Here is an 18,973-nt window from a genome sequence, read left to right as displayed (position 1 = left end):
TTAGTTCCTATCTTCAGAAGCGCCACAGACAATGTGTGTAGCACACTTTTGTCTCTCACTACTTCCATAATGCTGCTATTGTGCAGTACCGTCTTAAGTACATCCTCATGTAATAATACTAACCTCCTAATAATGACCTCCTCAGAGAGAGGATATGAATCAAGAGAGGGAAATAATATTGTGGCCATAACATGACATCAACCTACAAACTCTCTTCAATAATTCACCCTTATGTCAACCCTATTAACTACGTCCATCTAAACACTCCTCCTCTCTCTGGCCCTCTACAAACTCCGGTTGCATCCTTAAGATAAAAGTATTTCTTTCTTTCTGGCTTTTCTGTACTTGTTTTCTCTCATATTTAGAGGAGAGTTTGGCTGAATCTTTCTAATAAAGGAGTCATATCATAAGGAATCAAATATTCCTTGATCTTTTGAGATAAAAGAGTTTATTGTACTATAAAAAAAAAAAAAAAAACAGTAACTTTAAGAACTCAAAATGTCCTCTCCAGTGACAAAAGAGAATTTATTGAAACTATACTACAAATACTTCCCCAGCTCTCTGATCTCAGGTCATTTAAAACATATGCACCCACATTTAAACATCATCGGCGCCTATTCAATTTTCAGAAACTTGGCTAATGGTGAGGTAATAAAAGAAAGTAGGAACGATACTATTTCTAAACACCAGAAAAACTTACAATAAGAGTAAAATGTGGGAAAAATGTATCAAACCTTGTGCTGTTCCTGGCTGTGTAGCACCTGCCACTCTGCAGATCCTTCTGAAGAATTCCAATGTTAGAGACGAACGGCTTAAGTTTATTTTTAACAAGATCCCTGATCATTTCAGCCTGATCTTAACAGTTTAAGTGGCACATTTCAGCACAGAATGTTTTGTGAACATTTTACAATGAAGTCACAAAGCTGGCATTGGACAGAAGTTGTAATTGATGGATGAAGCAGTATTAATACCTATTTTGAGTACAATACCGATCACAGATTTTTTAACACTGAGATCGGCTGATACCGATCCAATTAAAAAAAAAAATCTTTATAAAGTGCTCTTTGCTACACTTTTATAAGTTGCATGCTGCAGAAATATGTTTATGCCCCACACTGTAAAATTTGCATTAATTGTGAAATGCATTTATTAGAATTAATAACAGTTATGAATAGTTCTGTTGTCACTATCAAAGATCATTGTGACACACTGGCAACCAGTAAATTTGAGAGCATCATACACAACAGAGATACATTCAAAAATAAGAGTATAAGTAATCTATTTCAAGCTCCAAAACCGCTTTAGTGAGAAATCATGAGTATCTATGATTTCTTTACAGTCTCTAGCATTTTGTTGTATCACAAATCACTAATTATTGAACAACTGCAAGAAAACGCGATGCCATTATTGAAAGTTAAACTGTCAGTGGTGCTGCGACAAATATATATATATATTTTCAATCAGAGCTCTCACAGAATAGTGCTTGGATTAGTGACTGATGAGAGATTGAGAGCGCCTGGAGTGGAGAGTGCGCATTTTGGAAAGTGAAACTAAAAAGAGTACATGATCACTCATTCTCTCTCTATCGCTCTACACACCAACTGACTGACTGACTGACGTGACATCATGATTGCAGATTATGATGTTGTGATCTGCAATTCTCGTTGTGGAATAAGTGGAGCTGGAGCTGCAGCTCTGCTGAAGCAAAACTTGTGTGTCGAGCGTCTTTAAAGGAAACATCCCCACATTATATCTTAAATGCAGTTATATTTAATGCGTTATATCTTTATTAAAGTTCAAATAGTATGGAAGCAGATCATACTCCGAAACTGGCATTTCTCTGTGTGGCCATCGCCTCTTCTATGAGTTGCGTGAATGTCCCGATCTAAGGGGGGGGGGATTGAAACTGCACACGGCTGATGCACACTCTGTCGCAGGGACGCTCGTCCCTTGAGCTTACTGCAGCTAGATTATAACATGATGGCTCACGACTTATTGAATCATAATATATGTCACTGTGCATTTCTTATCTTGAAGAAAATTGGCAATACGCAGCTTTATTAATGCGAGAGAGTTTTTTTTTTTTGTGAGTTAAAGATGGATTGAAGTGAACAGAAAGGTGAGAGAGGGTTGTCTTCGCCCCATTATACACTGCAACAAAATATATTTTTGATTTGTTTTTGTTCTGGCTTGTTTTCCAATATAAATATCTAAAACTCATTTAAGAAAATTTACATTTTCTTTAGCAGCTATACTGAAGAAGAAAAAAATTGTTATCTGAGAATGTTGAGTATAATATTAAAAATACAAATACTTTAAAATATCTAAAAATCCTTTAAAAAGATGCATTCAGCATATAAGATATTTAGACTTGCTTTTAGAGAATAGATCTTGAATATAAGTGTATTTTGTCTTTACTGCACTCACAGAAGTATAACCAAGTGAAAAAATACACTTATACACAAAATACACTTATATTTAAGATACATTCTCTTAAAGCAAGTCTAAATATCTTATATGTTGCTTCTCAAGTACATGTATCTTGTTAATTTTTGTCTTTATTGTTAGTAAGCACGTTTAATACAACCTTTTAAGTCGGGGCACAAGCTGAATAATCGGTTAAGAGCTAATGATTAATCGTTGCAATAATTGCCGAATAGTTGAATAATTGCTCAAATAATCAATAGATTAATCGATTATCAAAATAATCGTTTGTTGCAGCCCTATTGTCTAGTAAATTTTTGTTTTTACTCACTAGAATTTTGACAGCATGTAAGCGGTACGCAACTGAAAACTAAAGATATTAAGAAAACCGAGATGGGGCATTATATATTCGTTTTTATATATATGATTTCACGCAACATAGTATGCAAGATTGTACATTTTATTTTCATATTTCGCTTTTGATCGTTTTAATCACATTTTAGCTTGTGTACAAATTTCACATTCTATCAATTTATATGATGTCATGAATTTGCATTTTTAGTAATGAAACAAGCTGTTGTCACTGTTTGAAATTTCATACAAATTAAAAGGTTGGAAAAAAGGTTGGAACCTAATGAAAATAGAATTAATAATTATATTATAAAAATAATAATTTAAGTGTTACTCTATCAAAACTACTATGCAAAAACAACAACGTATTTTTACCAAACCCTTGCATAGATTTTTTAAAGATTTGTATTTGTTTGTTTTTTCATATTTATTATTATTCTGAAGTTGTATGATTGTGCCTTTTGAATATTTATGTATTTACACATTTATTACATTACTACATTTTGTAATATGTTTGTTTATATGCACTTGTGCGATTTTCATTGAGTTTACATTGATATGAATAACAAGCGCTAAATTAGTACTGTCTCTTTAAGAGAATGGCAGCTCATCGAGCTAGTGTTTATGGTTGAGTGAGTGCAGCGCATATTAACGAGAGAGAAGTTGAACAGTTGTGTTTCCCTCATCCGTGCAATGCATGATTAGATTCTTTTTATCTTTTTGATCACCAGCTGACTGTAAATAACAGAAAGGATTTTAAAAGAGACATGAAATGAAAATCGGTTGCCTGGGTCTCGTCTTTGGATACGAAATACACGGAAAGATGCAAAAGGAAACTTTTACTTGTATAATAGACCCGGGTTCGGGACCCACATTGAAACAACAAAGAAATCGCTAATTAGTGACAAGCGTGATTCGGAGGTTGCATTTTTCTCACTAACGCTACATTTTAACTCCACTGATAGTTAGGTTTAGGTTTGGATTGGGGGGTTCAGTTTATAAAATATGCAGGAGCTCTCACGTGCCCATACGCCCAAGAACAGTTACAGCTTTGTCCACTGGGGGCAGTGTTTCAAATTTCGGTAAGCACAGACTTTAGCTAAGGAAAAATAAACTACTGTTTCCAATTCACTGTGAGATCAGTCTCGGTCAAAAAGTTTGGGAACCCTGTTCACCGAATTGCCAGGTAACCAAAAAAAGTGTCTGATGTTGTATCATCTAAAATAACTGGTTTTATTGAAGTAAAAAAAAAAAAAAAATATGACTGAATCAACTTGATTACTTGGGATTACACCAACACAAATATTTTAAATGGTTAGATCAGGTAGAAATAGCACCTTAAGATAACAACTTTAAAAACTAACAACTTTTAAAAAAAAAAAATTTTTTTATTTTTTATTTTTTTTTTACATTTTATGTGGGACAAAATAAATATATAATATATAATTATATTTGTATATTTATATTATATTTACTCATATACAGTCTATTATTAATCATTTTAATATTTAATATTTTAATTATTAATCAATTATTTTATAAACTATAATAATAATAATAATAATAATAATAATAATAATAATATTTTAATAAACCAAAATCTGTTGAAATGTTATGGTTACTGAATGTTATTAGGAACCATGTGATAAGCAGGGCTCAAAATCAGCTGATGCCTGAGTAAAATTCCCCAACATCACATTAAATTCCATATACTCAATCCTCACCCACTCCCCTAAAGCCCACTCAAGTGAGGATAAGACTTTAGTCAATTTAACATCCTGATGTCTCCAAACATGTGACCAAAGAGGCATGCGAGCGAGGCTAACCCTGCGGTTATTTCCATTAGCAGAGGAACCAATAACTAAAAATATTCAATATAACATCTGCACAAATTCCAGCTGTATTTTCCTTAAATATCCCTCTTTTCCATTCTGATCCTTTTTCTATAACGCACTGGACCCTTTTAAATTCTGTAGAACTCCCCTATTCATTGCCAAGAACTGTTATTCGCTTCAAACACTTAAAGTCAAGGCTAAATACAGAAGATTTTCCGCCAAGTAACCATCAATCTGAGCATAAAAAGTATTTTTTTCTCTCTCTCTCTCTTTCTCAAATTTTTTGATCTGCCCTGACTTCAGAAATAGCCAACATCAGAACTATCGCGCTGTAACAAATCCAGCGTATGTCAGCCTTTACATGAACAATGACTTCATATGTTGAGCTAAAGCCTTAATAAATAACACACCCTACTAAGTTAAACAAAATGACTTTTTGGGGTTTTAATACAGCATGCCGTGATTCTGTTAAAAACTCTAGCAAGAACAAAGACATATTAACAAGGGTATGCAAATCCCTGCAGGCTGTCCGATTCAAATAGAATCACTTATGTTACACTTTCTCAGAAAAGAACATGGTTTTAAAGCAGAGTACAGTGTTTAAGTTATGCTTTTGAGCAATCACAGAGACCTAAGAGCATTTATTGAAGTCTTTGGCACCCATTTACGCCAATTTCTCGAATGCATTGCTTGCTGTAAATTCGTTTTTCCTTCTCGTCAAATGTAATTATGTAAACTGCTCTATCGTCTTTTGCAAAACAGCATTCAATAACCCAGCGTTTTTCCAACAGGAATCCCAGCACGTAAACTGGAGCCTGGCAGGACCTATGGAAAAGCGAACCGAACACAAACAGCTGTGTTGTTTGAATATGACCTCCAAACCAATGAGAGTCACAAACATTAAAGTACAGAGCATTTATATTTTGTGTGTAAGCACTGCTTCCAGCATTAACAGATGATTAACATCACTTGTCTTGTCACATTCAATAAAAAAATCGGATGTCAGTAAATTATTTTTGCAAAGAATTTGCCTTGATGTGTCAGTGATCACAATAACACAAAGCTATTTACTTTCATTTGACATGCTGGAATCTTTATACAAGCAACTGCAGGGCATTGGAGTACGAGAACTTGCTCTATCGATTCACTTTTTTTGCATTGTGATTCTTACTCAAATGATTCTGGATCGATCCACAAAATGTAATAGTCTCATTGTTAATAATTCTGTTTATTAACAAAAAACATATGCAAGATCAAATATTAGATATACATATAAGTTTAATGTGCTGTGCAGCACTTAAAAAACATCACGGAGGCAGCATCTGTAGCAGCAAATACACCATAAAACGGTACTCTTACACTGTGCAAACATTCACGGGACAATATAGGCTCCATTACACTTAAGCCTAATTTATACTATTTATAGAAACGGAATACTGTTTGCGAACATTTGGACACCAACCACGCCACTGGCAGAGGCATTTATTGAAGCATTTTAAATATGAGATAACATTAAAATGTGCTACCCATTTACATGCCTCATTCTATGGGTAGAATCCATATGAGATCAGTAAAAGAAGCTGTTTTTTTACCACTGGGTGATGATTTAAAGTAATATATATGTAGTAGATAATGTATAATTTGTCATGTTTACATTCTGCATTTGTGGTGCTAATGCTAACGCTAACACTAAACATGGTCATAATATGCACTGGTTTCCATCTATTGTATTTTATAGGCTTAATCTAAAAAATAAAATACAAAATTCAACAACATGTTCTTGGAAAATGGCCCCTGAAAATGTTCCTGAAAGCCAGCCCAGACAAGCTGTTTCGAACCACCACAATGCATTCAAAAACACTTTTTGGCTGCATTTTGATCGAAATGACGTCAGACCCATTCTTTTTTAAAGAGAACAACCAACCATATTTTAATATTGTTAATTATAATTATGTCAGCACAAATTATTTTCTAAAACAACATAGTCTCATGACATCTCGTAATAATTCGCACAAAGACGGTGAAGATTTTATACAACCTGGCTCGCACTAAGAGGTATGACTTTTACTCCCATAGAGGCCAACCAATCAACAGAATTAAAAATCGATACAATTCAGGCATAAAAGTTTTGCTATCCAACACTTTATTTTAAAATGAAAACAAATGTGGTTACTCATTCCATATTTATTTATGCAATACAAATGATTAATGCATTTTACTAACCTGTAATACGCTTCCCTCTTCTTGTTCCAAACCCTGATTTTTCTTTCTTCCGTGCTACACAAAAGTTATTCTCCTATTAAAATCATGTTAGGGTTTGGGTAAGACTTTATGTTCAGGTTTGGGTTTGGTGTTAAACTTAGGAACAGTTGTAACAATATTGTCTGATGGTTAGTTTATTTTTCACTATGATAGCTCAGTATTGCTTTTATACAACAGTTCTTTACAAGAAGTTAATATTAAGTAGCATGCAGTTTAGACACACTACGGCCACTTATTTTCTCTATTTTTTTTCTCTGCTAATTAAAATAGTAAAGCAGGATCAACCGTTGCGTGTCGCCAAACAATGAAGCACCCCAGTGCTGTTATACTAAATATCAGGAATGCCACTTGTGCAATCAGATAAGAGAACCAGAACTGTTATAATATAACATCAAACAATGTTTGTTACATAGAGATACCATCAGTGTACACAATACACCTAACAATTACTAAGCATGATCATGCACAGCTATTGAATGTACTTCAAAGTCAACATCCGAGAGCGAGACTGCCACTTACAGCCGATAATCACATCCAAAGTGGAAGTTTTCAGATTTTTGGGGGTTTTTTTTTGTTTCTGAAATCAAAGTAGCACTTTTGAAGAAATATGTTCCTGACACAAGCAGACAGACTGTGACGGACTCAGACCTCAGTGTAAAAACAGACTTTCAGTTCAGCTGAGAATTATACTCTATCACAGAACAAGCTCTTTACTCTCAACTCGACAGGCTTGCTGCACTAAAAGACACGAGTGTCTGTTTCAATCACCAGCTCGAAGTCTTGATTCCTGTTTGTACAGCAACACAACAGCGATAACCCTGCCTGCCCTCATATGGCAACCCAGTGTCAGTCAAATAATGAAGATAAAGGCCTTATTTTGGTGATATGGAAACAGCTAGGCAGAGTGTGGACTAAATTTTAGAAGATTTGACATTAATCATTTATTCATGTGTATGTTCATTCATTCATTAATCTTTAAACAAACTAATATGCAGTAAAAAATAGATTTTTAAATTTTCTGAAAAATGTGAGTGGTGCTTGACTGTGCATAACTCGCCTTCACAATTGCAAGTGCATTATTGTCCAGTGTTTGGGGCAAATGTGACAAAAATAACAAAAATGTAACAGATATTTAAAATGTGTGGGGGGGGGGGATTCCTTAGTTGGTTTTAATCTCTAATATAATATAATATAAAATAATATATATATTTTATGTTTTTCATTGAAATATTTCATTTTAGCATATGCATATTATATCTAATTAGTATCATATGGGTTAGATGCATTTGACATACTGTAAATGGATGGTATGCAGTATGTTTTTATATAGTTAGAAAAAAATGTAATCATAAATGTTAAAAATTACCTATAAAATCAATTAGCCCTTAAAGGGATAGTTCACCCAAAAATCTACTCTCCCTCATGCCATCCCAGATGTGAATCACTTTCTTTCTTCTGAAAAACACATTTTTAGATTTTTAGAACAATATTTCAGCTATGTAGGTCCATACAATGCAAGTGAATGGTTGTCAGAAATTTGAAGCTCCACAAAGCACATAAAAGCAGCATAAAAGTATTTAATATGACTTCAGTGGTTAAATTCATGTCTTCTGAAGTGATATGATAGGTGTGGGTGAGAAACAGATCAATATTTAAATCTTTTTTTTTTTTACTATAAATCTCCACATTCACCTTCATGTTCTTGTTCTTTTGTTTTTGGTCATTTGCATTCTTGGTGCATATCGCCACCTACTGGGCATGGATGAGAATTTATAGTAAAAAAAAAAGGACTTAAATACTGACCTGTTTCTCACCCACATTTTATGCATTGTATGGACCTACAAACCTGATATATTCTTCAAAAATCTTTGTTTGTGTTCTGCAGAAGAAAGAAAGTCATACACATCTGGGGTGGCATGAGGGTGAGTAAATGATGAGAAATTTTCATTTTTGGGTGAACTATCCCTTTAATACAAAATTAATTTCTTACACTCTTTTCTAGGTTGTTCTGGATGGTTACTAGTTGGTTACTAACAGGCACACCCTCTCTATGATATTCTGGACTCTAGGTAGGACTCATGTCACTCATTTTTTTGTTTGCCTATTTTATTGTATGCAAGGTGAAAATCAGAAGTCTGATCATAGTATAAGCAATAGTAATAATGATGCTGGCCTTAGCAATCACCACTAGTTATTAAATAATTTGACAACAGTAATCCATTCATACTGTACATTTATTCCTTCTTCAACAAACTAATAAGCCACAATCAGACTTCAAAGAGTAAGTCGCACATTTACTGTAAAATCCTCAGAATGAGGACTTACCAGAATTGTCGCACACACTCTCGTTGTCCACCAGTGTGGGGTGCTCGAACGTGTCCCTGCAGTACAGGATCTGGGTGTTGCTGGTGAGAGAGGCGATGCCCCCCAGGGCCAGCACCACATGGTCCGTCAGAAGGAAGGCGGGCCGCTCCCGTAGTCTTGCGATCATGGAACGGTACCGACAATATTGAGGATAGCTTAGTACCAGAACCCTTCTATCTTCGCCACCATCACCTAAAGAGACAAAAAGAGTATTGATATTTATTTCATTTACTTTACAAAGTTAACACAATCAAACTTGTATAGGTCATTTTAAAGACAATGTTTACCATCATGGATTTATTGATTTGCAGTGTTGGGGAAGCTTCTTTGAAACTGTAGCTTGTCAAACTACAAGCTACACATAATTAAAGGTAATTCGACTACATTCAAACTGGATGTAATTAGCTACACTACAAAGTTTTAATAAAAAGTAGCTAGAGCTAAGATTCTACATAGAATATGTTTTTTGTTCAGGGTCCTCAATAAAATTTAGTTCAGTTAGTAGCGTTAGTAGCATAGTTACTCACCAACTGAAAAGTCTGGCTTAGAGCTTTTATTCTGGTTTGGTGCTGGTCTAGCTTGTGGATCAGCAAACTTGCTTTTCGACCAACATGGTCTTTTTAGTTATGCTGGTTGGCCAAGAAAGCCTTTTTGGGACACCAACACTCCAGCACGCAAAACATAACGTTCTCTGTTCAGTCACCAGCTCTGTTTCTTAGTCAGGATGCAGCAAAATGTTACGTACAGCACAAAGACCATTGATAAATCTTGCTGTCTCCAAAATCAGCTTTGCAGTAATGATAATTCAATCCAAATGGAAGTGCTGTGAGTCCATATAGCTAATCTCACAGTATAATGGAGGACGTTGAAGAGAGTGGCTCCCAGGGGTTCTGATATAGATTTGTGGGCTATTATGTTTTACTACAGCCTGAGCTACTGGTTTAACATGACAACTCTCTGTTAGGATTGGCAATATAAAAGATTCCAGGCAGGAAGCCATGTCATTCAGTTCTTGGAGACCAGAGCTTCGAGCAATAGTGTGCGCCTGTTAGTCTTCCAATCAGAACCTGAAAAATCCGTCAAAGTCTCATCGCATCTTTCCACCTCAAATACCTGCCATCTCGGAATACGAGCTCTTGTAAGATTATACGCGAGTCGCAAAGTCCAAACATGTCATCCCTGGAGAGAACAAGCTATTCTAGTTTATTCAGACACAATGTTCGCCAACATTCGGCTGGCGGGAATCATAAAACACGATCCACTGACAGCCTTACAGTGGGTTTACATCTGTTGGCCTGGTCAGAATTCATCTTGGACGGTAAGACATTAGAGCTCTGCTGCAAAACCCAGTGAACTGCCATGCTGCCTTTCAGGGTCAGAAATGAATGGGGGCTCAGGGCAACAACAAAATAAATCACTCGAAAGAAGAAAAAATGCCCCCAAAATTCCCCCCAAAATGTGTGTGGGGGGGGGGGGGGGGATTAAATGCCCCTGTAATGAATTCCACTGTGTTTTATTTGTAACATCTGATATACTTCTGAATCTTACTCCTATCCTATTCTAGGCCTTGTTATTTATATTATTCTATTAAGAATTAGATCCAACTATCAAGAATAAGAATTTATGTTAAAAATTGATTCAATTGAAGTATTTAAAAAAGCATTAGAAAACATATGACCTCATAAAGCTAAAAGAAAATGTGTGAAAATCAAATCCAGGGGGCAAATATTGAAGCTTAATGAAAAACGTAATTTCTGACAGCTGCCTTTTAAGGCCACATACACAAAAATAAGTTTTTGGTTGAAAATATATCGATTTTGTTTACACTCTCAACTGCATTTTCTCTCTAGTACAGCATACTTTGGTAAACGATGATGCTAGAAAATATTAAAAAGAAGTTTTCAACTTAAAACGTATTAGTGAGGACATGGCCTAAAGGGCTGTTCATTCCTAACACTTATTTATGCTATAAAAGGTAGATGAATTGCCTGAATAGAGTGTCTAAAAAATGCTAAAAAAACTGCGCAATGCAGCACAACAGTAAAAAATGTCAGTTTAACACTAGGTTAACATTAGAAACAGCTGAAAAACAGCGCAAAAGGACACAAAAACGTTTTCGGTGTGAATGGCCCACTAAGCAGCATCCAAAGGTCATGGAACCTTTTAATTGAGCCTGTTTACATGCACACCAATACGCTGATTACTCCCAAAAATCAGTTTATTTAAAAAAATCAGACAAAGCAAGAAATCCACATTTACATGATAATAATCACGTTATTCTCTGCTTTTAAAGTCAAATCGTGAAGAGGCATGTGCTCAACACATGTGCACATTGGATAAGCCGGTAAGAACGCCGGTAATGGGCAAAAATCTGCCCGTGTCGATCAGTTTATGACCTTGCGATAAAGGAACACCGTTTATTGTGTTTGCATGACCACACGCATTGTCGGCTTATTAAGCATAATCGGTGTAAAAACGTGCATGTAAATGCTCTCATTGACTGATTTGGATCGCTCTACATTGGCAGCAATTCCATGTGCCACAACAATACCGCTCAGCACAGGACACAACTCACAATTGCTTTCAACAGAGTCTCACATTAGCAACTGGCTACGCTAACAACCTGATACTATAATAAGCATAAGCAATAAAAAGAAAACGTAGTCATCTGCTCAACAAAAGGCTGAATAACTATGCAAACTATCTACACTAGGCACTTCAGCGGACAGCTGTTTCATCACTTGACTGAAAATAGTTTTATAGCCCATCAAATTATTCTGATTATTTTTCCAATAGCATTAACAACATGATGTGGCCTATTGCTATAACATATTTTGGTCTATGACTACAACACTTGTTTCAAATAAATTGGAGATACTTTTGATTTATACAGCTGATCCTTTTATTGGATTTTAACTGCATATATTATGTCTCCCTCAATGGGAAGCACATATTGTCTCATTCTCTCTCACTTTCTCTTCCATTTTAACCAGCTTGGACTTTCTGGACTGTATCCAACAATTAAAATCTACAGTGTCATAATTTTGACATTATCTGCTGAATTGATATTCAGTTCATTATAGACAACAGATTTGTTTTTATTTTGTGCAACCACGCAAAAAAAGTATAAAAAAAGTATTAATAAATCAAACAAACATTCAAAGGAACAAGACTGTGTTCTTAATGTCTTTGGGAAATTAATTATAATCTCATGAAGCATAGCAAATTTTGTAATGGAATTAAAAACAAGAAAAACAGTGGGGCCTGGGTAGCTCAGCGAGTATTGACGCTGACTACCACCCCTGGAGTCGCAAGTTCGAATCCAGGGCGTGCTGAGTGACTCCAGCCAGGTCTCCTAAGCAACAAAATTGGCCTGGTTGCTAGGGAGGGTAGAGTCACATGGGGTAACCTCCTCATGGTCGCGATTAAGTGGTTCTCGCTCTCAATGGGGCACATGGTAAGTTGTGCGTGGATCGTGGAGAGTAGCATGAGCCTCCACATGCTGTGAGTCTCCGCGGTGTCATGCACAGCGAGCCACATGATAAGATGCGTGGATTGGCAGCGGAAGCAACCGAGACTTGATTGAGGATTGAGGTGAGTAACCAAGCCACCACGAGGACCTACTAAGTAGTGGGAATTTGGCATTCCAAAATTGGGGAGAAAAAGGGATAAAAAAAACAAAACAAGGGAAACACATAAAACTATTAATTTAAAGTCATTGAATATAAGTTTAAAATCAATATATTTGAATTATATGGCAAATTATTCAGAAATCTGCAAATATATTTGCAGTTTGAGAGTGTAGGGAGACCGACTAGATTGTGTTATTCACAGTGTCATTCACAACTCTCTGATTGCTGGATTTTTCCTCTCAGGTCATGGGTAGTGTAGTTCTTAATCAGGAATTCCGCTATTAAACATATATATATATGTATATATATATATATATATATATATATATATATATATATATACGTGGACTGATTTCTTCAACAGAAGAACAGACGATCCATTAACAACCTCGGAGCTCAGTAGGTCTGCGTTTAAAGTATATTATGCCATCTTTACACTGCAAAGGTGGCACAGAAGCTGCATCTAAAGTGGCATTTAGGTGCATTTACACAGACTGTTTAATGCTGCTCAGAGCAGGCATAAATGCATTTACACAGTAATAACATCTGCATAAATGTTATGAGATTAATGTTTTAAATATAAAATTATAAAAACAGAAACATAAAATGAATGAAAATACGAAGTTACACTTTTAAATATGAAATTAAATTATGAAATATATGCTCTATCATAACAACAAAGTTTAAGGCTGCTCTGATGCTGCATTTCATTTACACAGAATTTAATCAGCATCAGAACTGCCTTTGATATTCGGGGCTGAGGCAGGTCAGAGCAGGCTTAATTTAGTCTGGCTTTTGCATCTTTACACAGAATTTTGAGCAGGGGTGTCGGTTTTGGGAGGGGGGTCGTAATGTTTCATTACAACACATTACACAATGCATAATAACAGTTCAAATTAATGCACAGATAAATAAAAAAAAAGTATATTCAATGTAGGGATGCTGCGGTGAGAGTTTTTGAAGGTTAGAAATCGCGGTTAACCGGTTTTACATTTATATGCATATTTTCTTATTATGCAACAGCAATGATGCAAAAAATGCATATCATATAACAATTGTCTAAACGTCTAAGTTGACGTATTTCTGGGGGATATGTGAATGCTAAGGGAAGCCCTATAATAAGAAAACTGGTAAACACACACACACACAAAATAAGAGGTAATAAGAGACGCTCCAATCTAGGACACAACACTGCTTATGTGCATCCTGAGCTCAGTGATGTGCTAATGTAACCAGAGTGCTTCAAAAGTGTAAATGTAAGATTATTGTGAGTGCACAACATGTAGTTATTAAATAGTTTTTTCTTCTCCATCAGTTTTTTAAAGCAATCCGTTGTCTGTCAGACACCCCAACATAAAGAATAAGCAACAGATTCTAAATACTGTCCACAACACCATACAAATAAACCTGTGGACTGCATAATAATGGGAACATTGCTTACAGCAGGCAATTTAAAGTCCGATCATGACTAAAATTGACATTTATTGTTGAATTCGGTGAATTTGTACAGAAGCAATGCAATTTAAGACATAACTTTTCAAAGTGTACTTGCTGATAGTAATTACATACAAATGCACCGCACGCGATCAGCATGCTTAATCATTACAAAAAGTGCCATCTTTAATTCATCACTTTAAAATCAACACAGTTAAAAATATTAAACTTACTAGTTTGTTGTTGGACGACTAGTGGAGCATCCTGTCCCATTTGTAGAATGTGTATCTTTCTAGGACTTTCTGTCTGCATAATTTACATCCTTTGTCTTCAGTCAGTCATTTAAATGCTGCCAAACAGCCGATTTAAGTTGCTTTTTTGATGGTTATGAGTCTGATAGATCAAATTTCTCTGTTATATTTTGGAATTTGTGAGTTTAAGCTTCAGTTTCATATGAATGAATTCACGTTCAGTTCGTGACACCTGGCCATTAAAGCACGACCACCATCCGTAACCATAGCAACAGCTCCAGTACCCACACAGGCACAAGAGTTTTCCCATTTAGGCTTACAAAATCTTACGAAAAACGTATATATTATATATTTATACATTATATATAATATTTTTGCCACATGTAAATGAAGCATTTCACAGTTTTTAACAATGGATTCTAAATTCTTACAGTTAAATTAACCGTATAATCGCGTCATCCATAATTCAATGCATACTCTTAAATATTTATACACTGTACTATATCAAACATTAGAGTTAATGTTTCAGAAAAGAAATTACCCTTTCAGAAAATTACAATTCTTACCTGCTCATCTGAAATGCCTGTCTGCTTTCCTCACCATGAAAAACAACATTTCTATGGACACCTTTAACATCTTCACTGACTCCACATATGACTCATGTGATATATTTCATGTTTTCTAAATTCATATGAATGTTTTGTGTGGGTTACAGACCTACAGACCGAAATTGCATGTTGTCAGCCACTGACTGTCTTGTGAGTTTTATTCCTGCAGGGGGCGCTTGACGCTTGAAAACCGATTCCTCCATTCATCCGCATTTAAATCTAAGAACACTTTATATCCATTTGGAGACATTTTACACTGGATAGTTATTTTTTAATAAAAACTAATAATTGCAAGGATTCATGCCTGTGAATGAAAATCTGCCTCAGCATTATCTATAAAAACATTTTTTTTAAATCCTCATCCAGTAATAATAAACAACTGTGAGTCCATGCATCCTGGCCAGTGCTGAGAAAATTAACAGGTACCACGTGACACTGCCGTCTAGCTGGGAGATACCAACTCGGAAGGGGGACTTCAGTTTTCAGACTCACAGCCACGCAAATGCAAGGTTTCTCATACGAAATTATTTTCAGTGTTGATTAAAAAAAAAAAAATAAATAAATATATATATATATATATATATATATATATATATATATATATACACACACACACACACACACACAACCACACACACACACACCCCCGCAATCATTACATACTTCCTTGTTCTCTACTTGCAATTAGCACAGCTGAGGCCGGTCTCAAAATGTCCATCTTTTAAGGGAAGTGCTAATCATGCATGGACCCTACGTACAGATTTCTTGATTAAATTTAGCTTTGAGCTACAGAGGAGGTCACAAAAGAGCTCTACAGCCACACTGTTAATAAAATCTAACCTTTACTAAAGAAAAGATTTCTTATCATTAGCAATTTAATTGGCTAGGACGACAGTATGATTTGAGAGCAGTGAAAATCCCATTATGCAATTTTCTTTAATGCACTTGAAGAGAAGCCTTTATGAAGAGGATGGAGGAAAACCCACAGGTAGGTACTGATTGGTTGCAAAATCAATAGGCTAAAATCTGCATTAGTAATCCTAACAGGTCTTATCAGATCAGAACGGATGGACTCTTTCTTTTCCTATGTCAGTTTGCTCCCTATTTACAGCTCAAGTGCCCCACAAAATGTCAAATGTGCCTCTATGGGAATATATTTACATACCACCTCTCCACTGCTCGCCGCTGCCAAAGAGGACCAATTAAACATAAAACACAGATGTATGTGGTGAAAAACATTTCATGTTATTTTTGTTCTATAAACCTTTGAGTGCTGGTTTGAGGATCTGTGACATCAATCAAAAAGAATGAAGCCATTTTTTATTTATTTTCAAAACCTTTGTTTGTTTTGATGAGATGGAAAATTAAGTCTCTTGACTTCATTATTTCACAATAGGACAGAATGTCACATTACAGGACAAAAAGCCGAAGGAGACAGATACATTCAAGGAAAAAAAATAAATAAAAAAAACTAATTCGAAACATACTGTTTCGAAGGCAAAACCCAGTAGAATACTTTACATTGCAATTATGACATGTAACATGAAAAAAAAAAAAAGGTAATTCAATAAACATCTCAAAACGTTTGTTTAAATTTCACTCCCAAACATGCCTGAGCTTGTGATGGGAGTCTACAAAACTGTTTATCCTAATAACTTGTCAGCACGACTTCCTTGAGCTTGTCTTTGCAAATCAAAATTAAATACATTTGCTTCTAAACTAGCTAGCCCTTACTAAGTAATATTGTAGCTGTCAACCCTGTTACTTTCAACTCTGTTACCCATTTTGGCTTTTTTTCCCCCACTATTATTTTATTTATTTTTATAAAAAGGTTTATTTAATGTTTATTGCTAGCAAGATAACAAAATCTCAAATAGCTAGCCCCTACTAATTAATAGCTTATTCAACCCTGTTACTTGCAAACCTACTACCCATTCTGACATTTTTTATTCATTTAATTTTATGAAATGTATTTAATTTTGTATGTTTATTCAATGTTTTTTGCTAGAAAAATAGCAAAATCCAAAGTAGCTAACCCTTACTAAGTAAAACCTTGTTCATCCGTGTTACTTGTAACCCTGTTATCCATCTGACATGTTTTTACATTTTATTTTTAAATGTATGAATTGTATTACATTTTTATTTAATGTTTATTGCTAGAAAAATAACATCATCCCAAGAAGCAAGCCCCTAATAAGTAATAGCTTTTTCATCCGTTACTTTCAACCCTGTTACCCATTCTTTGACATATGTTTTTATTATCATTTCATTTATTTATTTATTTTACATTTTAATATTTATATTTAGTATATTTAATTATAGGTTTATTTTATTATTTATTTCTAGAAAAATAACAACAAGCTAGCCCCTATTATCAGCTTATTCAACCCTATTACTTGCAACACTGTTACCCATTCTGGCAAATGATACCCTTTTTTGTGTGTGGTTATTTTGACATTTTTGGTTGTTATTCATTTTATTTTTGTATCTATATTCTAGAATCTAGAAAATAACAATCAAACAAATTGGAGCTTTAAACTCTATTTGGACCTGTCCCAAATTTTGTTAACAAGGCTGAAATAACTCCAGACCTCATATAAAATACATTTAAAATAAAAGCTCATATTTTATGTAGTTTTACCTACTGTCCTTAGGTGGACAAAGAGCTTTTTTTTTTTTTTACTTAAAAAAAACTATCTAAAATATCTTGTTGTCTTTGTTTAAAGTTAACTCTGAAACGTGTCTGAGCTTGTAATGGGAGTTTACAGGGCTATTTATTCAAATCACATGTCAGCAGGTCTTCTTTTAGCTTCTTTTTCTTTTTTTCATTTTTTTTTTTTTTTTTTTCAGATTATGACATCAAAAAGCCCCTATGATTATAACACAATGAAACTCGAGCCCTCACTACGGCATTGGCTGTTATCAGCCAAATATCTTCCGTAGACACCAGGGTCCGCTGACTAAACTTCAATAAAAACAACCACTGCTAATGTACATGCTTAACCTTCAAAAGTTTTGCCAAAAGGGCCAGTGAATTCCCAGAAAGTCAAACACAGGCCTTGAGATACATTCCTGTACAGCTCCACCCTCTGTAACAACCCTCACCCAATATATTCTCCCTGTCAATGAGTCAGCCTGGACAAACACGATTTAATATCTACCTGTCTCTTTAAAATATGCAGGTCAAAATATCATTTCAAGCGTGAGGACGGAGATAGAGGTAAAAAATAAAAAAAAGACCTCTGGAATCGTGACAGCAGCTGCATAAATTGTCCTGGTTACTGTATTAAAATAAGCATGCGTTGAGGCTAAAGTTATTGGCATGTCTTATTATTAGCTCTGCACCACAGACCACAATAATGAAAGGAAAATGTGTGTCATTGCCACGGCAACTGTTTTAATGGAAGACTCCCCGTCAATAATAGTTAACAAAATTGCACTTCAGTCATAAACCCACAAATCAATTTCCCGTGTGTGTACTTCATGTTAGAAGTTAATATGTGTGTGCACTGAGTGGTAGAGAAAATCTAGATTGAAGAAAAATTTTAAATGCATGTCTTATTACAGTTGGGTTCTGAATAATCAGTCTTTACCTAATTATTATTCACAGGCGTGACTTCTAATGAGTCAAATAACATTCATCTATTAATATTGCGAGCTGTTGAGATTCTGTACCCTGTTGGGTCATTAAATTTGTTCTGATACTTCAATATGCCTGATGCGAGTGCCAGGAAAATTAAAACATACACTTCCCAGAGCAATATCGATCGAAATGTTAAGTGTAGAATATCAATGCACTGAAAAATCTGAAG

The 18,973-nt window shown here is 34.9% G+C and overlaps 1 protein-coding gene across 2 annotated transcripts in view; it reads right to left on the bottom strand.

The window, feature by feature from the left end:
• arid5b (AT-rich interaction domain 5B) overlaps positions 1-18,973 on the bottom strand; it is a 199,951-nt gene that overhangs the window by 126,637 nt on the left and 54,341 nt on the right. For both annotated transcript variants that reach the window (XM_051673717.1, XM_051673718.1), the window contains exon 4: positions 9,198-9,428. In XM_051673717.1, coding sequence (XP_051529677.1) covers positions 9,198-9,428 — 231 coding nt within the window. The remainder of the gene's footprint in view (positions 1-9,197; positions 9,429-18,973) is intronic.

This window comes from Myxocyprinus asiaticus, chromosome 36 (assembly GCF_019703515.2).
Source record: "Myxocyprinus asiaticus isolate MX2 ecotype Aquarium Trade chromosome 36, UBuf_Myxa_2, whole genome shotgun sequence".
Taxonomy (NCBI): Eukaryota; Metazoa; Chordata; class Actinopteri; order Cypriniformes; family Catostomidae; genus Myxocyprinus; species Myxocyprinus asiaticus.
This window is presented reverse-complemented; position numbering and strand designations above follow the sequence as displayed.